This window comes from Octopus bimaculoides, chromosome 9, assembly GCF_001194135.2.
Source record: "Octopus bimaculoides isolate UCB-OBI-ISO-001 chromosome 9, ASM119413v2, whole genome shotgun sequence".
NCBI classification, from domain to species: Eukaryota; Metazoa; Mollusca; class Cephalopoda; order Octopoda; family Octopodidae; genus Octopus; species Octopus bimaculoides.
Genome location: NC_068989.1, coordinates 76,005,982 through 76,013,365, shown reverse-complemented (window position 1 = coordinate 76,013,365; position 7,384 = coordinate 76,005,982). Strand labels below are relative to the sequence as shown.

At 34.8% G+C, this 7,384-nt stretch overlaps 1 protein-coding gene across 2 annotated transcripts in view; it reads right to left on the bottom strand.

Moving 5' to 3' along the window:
* Positions 1–3,281, bottom strand: part of LOC106868254 (uncharacterized) — a 36,096-nt gene extending 32,815 nt beyond the window's left edge. The window contains exon 1 of one of the 2 annotated variants that reach the window (XR_008264926.1): positions 1,911–3,281. Coding sequence is in view for 1 of the 2 variants with exons in the window: in XM_014913425.2 (XP_014768911.1) it covers positions 1,911–3,176 (1,266 nt within the window). In the remaining variant the exon portion in view is untranslated. The remainder of the gene's footprint in view (positions 1–1,910) is intronic. The other variant, XM_014913425.2, reaches the window with a different exon arrangement.
* Between the last annotated feature and the right edge of the window lie 4,103 nt (positions 3,282–7,384).

The window sequence follows — 7,384 nt, the reverse complement described above, 5'->3', positions numbered from 1 at the left end:
TATATATATATATACATACATACATACATAAATATAAAATATATATATGCATATATATATATACATACATAGATATATATATGTATATATATGTATACATACATATATATACATAGTAAATAATATAAGATAATATAATATAATATATATATGTGTGTGTGTGTGTGTGTGCGCGCGCACACACACACACACACGCACACATGCTTATATGGGTACAGGACATCACCAACGGTGAAAATAACATGAAATACGTAAACAACGAGAAAAATGGAAAACGGGAAAGTAAACACAGAGAAAGGACCTTCATCAGTTGTCGGCTGCGTATCTACTCCTCATTTCGAGTGTTTAACAACAATATGAGTCTTCAAAGACAGCTGCTCCCATAAATTCTAAATTAAAATTTAGGATTTATGGAGGGTCAGAGTTGGGAACAAAAACATGACAGTGGAGACATACAAGGAAACTGAACGAAAACAAACATGGAGGGTCATTAGACAAGAACGAGACGAAAATAGTGAACACTGGGAGAAATATTTTTTTGAAAAGAGAAAAGATAGAAGAGAGAGAGACAATAACATGTCCGTTCTTTTGAACGTCTGTGAAGGAAAAGAAACATGGTCACGTGTGGAAAAGATGAATGATGGTCACGTGTGAGCAACGAAAGCGAGCAGGAGAGAGAAAAAGAGAAAGAGGGGAGAGAGAGACAGATAGAAAACGGTGAAGGAGAGAGGGGGAGAAACGGGAATTAGAGAAGGATGGGGAAAGAAAACAGTATCGAGTAGGGAGTCGTATCTCGTGATGAGGGGTATGAATTTGCGGGTTACTTTCTGATTCGCGTTTATACCTCTCCTAAATATCTGACCTTGTATTAGTGTTGAAAGTCAGTAACATGCTGATATTATTAAAATCCTTTTGCTGCGTTTTCCCTAATTTTCTCCTTTTCTCTCTGTCTCCCTAGGTCTCTCCCTACCTCTCTCTTTCTCTTTCTCGTTCTTATGAGACCCTGTTTTATCACTTCTTGGTCATAAATATCATAACTCTTCAAACTAGCAGGAGTTTGGTAGCCTGGTTCTTGTCCCATGTAAGTAAATTTTACTTACTTACTCCATAATAGAATCTATAATCAACACACTCGATTACAAACGAGCTTTAGAGATTTATAAAAACCACCTAAAGAGATGACTGGTGTGCAGGTCCAAGAGTTTAACAGAATTGAGATACGTATGTACGTATGGATTAGGTAATGTAGTCCGAGGTACATCGTTTCTGAATATCAAAACACAAGAATGCCTTCAAGAACAAGTTTTCATCATTGGTTTTTCGGATCAGAGTTAATGGCTAAACAACAGTAGAATAATTTTAGCAGTTGTCATAAAGAATAATCGTTTCTACTATAGGGACAAGGCCCAAAATTTGGTGGGAAGGGGATAATCGATTACATCGACCCCTGTGCTCAACTGGTACTTATTATACCGACCCCTAAAGTCGACTTCGGCGGAATCTGAACTCAGAACGTAGCAACAGACGTAATACCGCTAAGCATTTCACACGGCTTGATAAGGATTCAGCAGCCAGCTCGCCGCCTTTCAACTGTCATAAATAATGTATCTCAGATTTTAGCGAACCTCTTAGAGAAACTAAAGCCAAATTCTCTGTGAATGCACTACCATCATAAAGTTATGCCTTTGTACCACAATATATGTTTTTGTCAAGATTCGTTTGGTTTTTATTTGTGTAGTTTTCTTTATGAAACAAAACAAATTATGCATAATCGGCCATTTGATCGGCAAAAAGATTTTGTCGAAAGCCTTAATGCAACCGTTCTCGTAGAAACTTGACGTTATCGTTTTAATTTACAATGAGTTAATTAATACTTCTATATTCTATGTAATACAAGAACATTAAATTACCTTTTTAGTTTCTATTTCAGAAACATATCCGGGTATGACTTTATCGTATATGTCCAGTAAAACTTTCTTACTGGAATGGTACGTATTTTCATCATGAGAACACTGTGTGAAGAGGCTGCCTTCATATGCATGACTATAAATGTAAATGGAAGAAGAAGATTTTTTAATATGAGGTGCCATCTTCACCAGTTTCAAAGGCACTTTATGATTTTCGTACAACGTTGGACACGATCCACACCGACGGAGAAGATTTACTCGCCCGGTCTCCAACGACGTATTCCAGGAAACGCCAGCAAATGGTAAATCTGTTTGACTAATAACACATTGTGCCCAAGATATTCCTGCACATTTAATAAGAACCGAAATATATTTTAATATACTGAATTCTATACTATCTTCGTCCCCGTCAAAATCCAATTTAAAATATTTGTCACTTCGTGCAAAATACTTCTTCGGAAAGTTCTCAATATCATTCGAAATATCAAGATCTAGAGCAATTCCACCACCAGAAATGTTTGTTTTATTCTCCTTCTCTTTGTAATTTATGAGTTTGACTAATTCAAGCCAAATGTTGTGAGTTTTATTATTCTGCCAATTATTACACATTTCGAATATCCTTACAGAACCAGTCAAATAGATTCCAATCCTTTTATATAAGTAATTCATGACAAACATATCAATATTTCCCAAAGGTATCTGTTCATTTAGAGTTAAGTCGTGTAAATTTTGTGATGCGAAATAAACCTGCTTGTTTGTTATCACAATATAAACCTGTCTCATTCCTTGCCCTTTTAAATTAAGTTCTACAAAATAGTATTCGAAGACTATAGGTTCGTTGATACTGCAAATATCCAATAGTTGTTTGGATGCTTTTTCAAAAGAATCTACTATATTTTCTGCGATTAAAACACGTTTACCGATATTTCCCGACTGACTTCCATATGACAATTTATTGATTAACAGTATTATATTTTCCCAGTTCTTCTTGGACGCCGCATCAGTGTCGCTTAGCTCAAAAATCATTGAATTCTGATTTAGTAGATTCAAAGCTATTCTCTTTCTCGTTTTATCGAGAACACGAAGCTCTGAGTCGCTTAAGGAAATGACTTGTTCTGTTTTGCACCTATTTTTATCCATATTGCACAAAATGACATATTGCTCGGAAATTTTCAATCGCAATATACGCTTAATTTTCCCGTGTGGATTGAGTTCTTTAAACTTGCCCTCAAATACAATATTTTGAGACAAATGATCGTTTGGATCCATTTGTCTCTGAGGGAAACATTTACTTATGATGAAAATGTTCGAAAATGCTTGTTATGCTGTCATTTACAACAGCGAAATAACAAGTCCATTTTTTTGTCAAAAACGTCATAAAAGATTGTTATAAAGTCATAGTTAATAGAATTTTATAGAATTTGAATAGTACGGTTTATACAAAGCTCAGCAATCACTATAACATAACTTGTTTCTCATTCCGTGTTATAAATTTCCTGTTTTAAAAGTTAATGTTTGACAAAATATTCACGAATACATCACTACGGGGCAACACCTCCGAAATGGAAGGGATATTTAGTGAAATTCAAGGACTATTTCGTGTATACTGCCGAAATTCTGAGAAAATTCCAACTGCTAATAGGTTCTAACATTATTATATTAAACAAATAATGAATGTTGATTTCAACCGGAATCGATACTGAACTGTCATCTTCATAGGTCTAAGATATTGTAATGGTCATGAAGTTGTTGTTGTTGCTGCTGTTTAGCTTGGTATCAGCCTTTATTCAATAGATCTGTGATCAAATGCTTTCCAGTCTTGACCAATCTGATCGCATTATCTGTATTCTTTTCCCCCTTTTTTAGGATCGTAGAGTATATTTAAGAATATTTCACTTCTATTTCTAGCAAGTGGACTGACCAAATATCGTCACCTTTAATATTAGAACTTGTTCACTCTGCTATTACTTCTTAAGTTAGCACCACTTATGCATCAATCAATCGATTGAGCAAGAATGAAATGGAGTTCCAACAATCGAAATATGCCCATATAAATCGACTAAGACTTCTCGGGTGGGTTTGTTGTTGAATCCATTACAGATTTTATGGTGAATCGTACAGTTTTTTTCTTTTAATTGCATGTAATTACTATTTCAAAAGAGAAAAAAGAAACGATAGGAGATTTTCAAAGGAAGACGTTGTTTAGTAAATAACAACATTGAGAATGACAAATAATATTATAACATCTACCACACAAAGAGCGCCGGAATTAGTAGACTGAGATGATTCACAATCCATCCTTGACATTTTCATCTATTATCAGTGTAACGTCCTTCGGTGCATGTCATTGATAAGATTCAACTAGGTCGAAATGCGTTTGGCGTTCTTGCTAGCCGCTGTCAGAATGATTTTCGTCTCCCTCCTATACATGAGGTGTCGGCTAAAAAGTACACAGGCTGACTATCAAAGAGTGATGCTAGAGATGTGAAATTTTGCATGCAATAATATCAGCTCTTCTTATTTATAACTACATTGTTTCTTTCCAGGTAAACTGACATCAGACTCTTCAGAGACGACTTCAAAAGAAACTAGTAATGACTTAACTTCAAAATGAACGAAATCTGGCATCATGATGTTATCAAGTACCTGCAGAAAAACGGGTTTAGCCCTCAAGGACAATCATGCCGACATGGTTGCTAAATTAGGGGATGTTGATCCAACTTTATCAACAGTGAAAAAGTGGACAGCTGAATTTAGAAGAGAAAAGGTGGGGTGTTGTATCTGACCCAAGGTCTGGATTTCTGCACCTGTCACCACAGGGGAAACATTGATTGTGTTCACTACATGGTGTTGGATAATATGCGATTGACTATAAGTCAAATAGCCAATTCTATTAGCATATCTCTTGAGAGAGTTGAGAATATTCTGCATAATGAACTTGGCATGAAGAAGGTTTCTGCTCGGTAACCGCCTCGTCTTCTGACACCTGATTGAAAATGCATTAGGTTGATCATATCACGGGAAACTGACAGTGTTTCCGGCAGATCCAGCTGGTTTCCTTGGATGTTTCTTAAGCCAGGATGAATGCTGGTTTTATTACTTTGAGCCAGACGAACCTGGGCAGTGCTTACTTATTAATGCTGCTTATTAACTAGTGAGAAATTCATTTGACATTGCCTGCCAACTTTGTGAATAAACGGAATGAGTTGGTATGGAAATGCCGTCACCAAAATAAGAAACTTTATCTGCAACTTATGAATGTAATTTCTATGAAATTATTCGTTATTTTGTAATTTCTTTGAAATTCTCCTTTCCTTTTTGGAAACCTTTTAAAATTATATATTTACCCTTTCTCGAATTTGCTGTGAAAAGATTTCTAGTAACTAAATATTAATGCAAAGTTTTTGACATAAATCATTTTTTGTAAACTGTTGTGCATTTAATTAAGCCTTATGTATTATGTTCCAATATTAGTAAAATGACTTTTTTGTACAAATATTTCACCTCACTTTACAGGATTTGATTTCTTTCTCTTTAACTATACGAGGTGGCGCTGAAAAGTTCCTGGCTTTAATCGTATCGTGAAAGGCCTTGTTGTAGGCCCAATCTTTGAGCTCTTTTACAGGGCTTAGAAAAGCTGAAGGACCAGTGCAATAAGTGTGAGAATCTGAGAGGAGAATATTTTTGAATAAAATCATAATTAATTGATTCTCTTGTATTTTCTTTTACTCAAAGACAGATACATTTCAGCATCTCTTCGTATTGTTTAATTTATAATTTTGGTTTCTTTTACTGGAATTTCCTTTTAGATTCTAGCTGAAAATTTTTCTTTCAGTCATCTATTCACTACTCTTTCCTGTTTTTTTTTTTTCATTTCGTTTTTCTCTCTCCATTTACAGTATTCTTATACCCCACCTTGTTTCTTTCAATGCTTTAACTTCCACCCGTCTTCTCTTTTCCTAACCTTTAACTTAATGCTAGCCAATTGTAGAATGGATTCCTTCTCCAATATCCCACCTCTTTAAATATATATTTTTCTATTACCATTTCCTCCTCACAAACACTCATTCTTTCTGCTTCCTGTTCTCTTCATATCTATCTCTGATTTCTTAAACCAGTTTTATAACTTCAGTATCAACCTTATGACCTCAGTATCTTATACTTTTCTTTAATCTTCACTTTCACTTCTCCTCCCTATAAATAAAATCTTTATAGCTTTAACCTTAATTGTATCATTTACAATAGGCTAAAAATAATGTATGAAGTATTTCTTACTATCTCTTCTTTTTTAAACTTTCTCCCGCCCTCTGTTATATATTTGCTTTTGTATACTTTGACCTTTCTCTTATTTTATGTCTCTCTGTTTCCTCTTTCTTTTTCACTTTCTTTCTTTTTCTCCGTCCTCTCATTGAGGGTGTTTTTATTCTTTGCTTACGTAATAATAACATAATAGGTGGGAGTAAAGAGTGATGTCATTTATATAAGAGCGAGCATTGTTAGAAGTGACAGCAAGCATTTCGTCAATATATATGGTAATGGATTAAAAGAGACAAACAGAAAATTCTGCGTACGTCAGAGTTAATAAAGTGAGGGTCGGAGATTTTATTAAGGGGTGAGATTTTACTAAGAGATTTTATAAAGTGGGGAGATCTTATTAAAAGATTTTATTAAGGGGTGAGATTATATTAAGAGATTTTATCGAGAGATAATTTAATAAAGGGGTAGGAAACCCGCAGCTACGTGGGGAGTGCTTTGAGAGTTTTGTGCTTGTGTGATTAGTCTAAACGGGTATGCTTGAAAGAGTAGTTCCAATCAATTTTTTAACTGCCTTGGGTAGATTAAATGTACAAGTGCTATCATTAAGAGTTAGTGTAGAACCTGCGGAGATTCGACTACAGACATATCTTAAAATGGCATAGGTATCGGAAAATGGTGGTCATGATGTGTACTATATGAATGTGTGGTTGGCACTTGTAAATTAAACAGTGGTCGAACAAAAAGAGTGGAGACCCTAATAGAGTGGAAAATGCTGAGTTTCGAAGTAAGAAGGAGATCAAAGCTGTTTATAATGAATGTATGTTAATACTTATCATAAATGAGATCTGCATTTGGAATGGGCGGTTAAGACGTTAAAGAATGACGAAAATGACCAAGATGCGTGTGTTGAATTTAAACAGAGTATGATCTCAAATAGAAATGGTTAACGATAAGGTTAATACTAAAGATAGGGAAGTGGCGGTTCTGTACAACTGTGCGAATATATAAATATATATATATATATATATATATATATAGGGCCATTTATTCATAATGAACAGTTATTCCTTACACGTTTTTTAGTTCTCCCTTTTTTTTCTTTCAGCTCTTTCTGCCGAGGTTGTCTTTGCCTTTCGAGGTCGATAAAATAAGTATCAGTCGATCATTGGAATGAATGAAAATCGACTACCTCCCTGCCCCCAGAATTCTCACACGGTTAA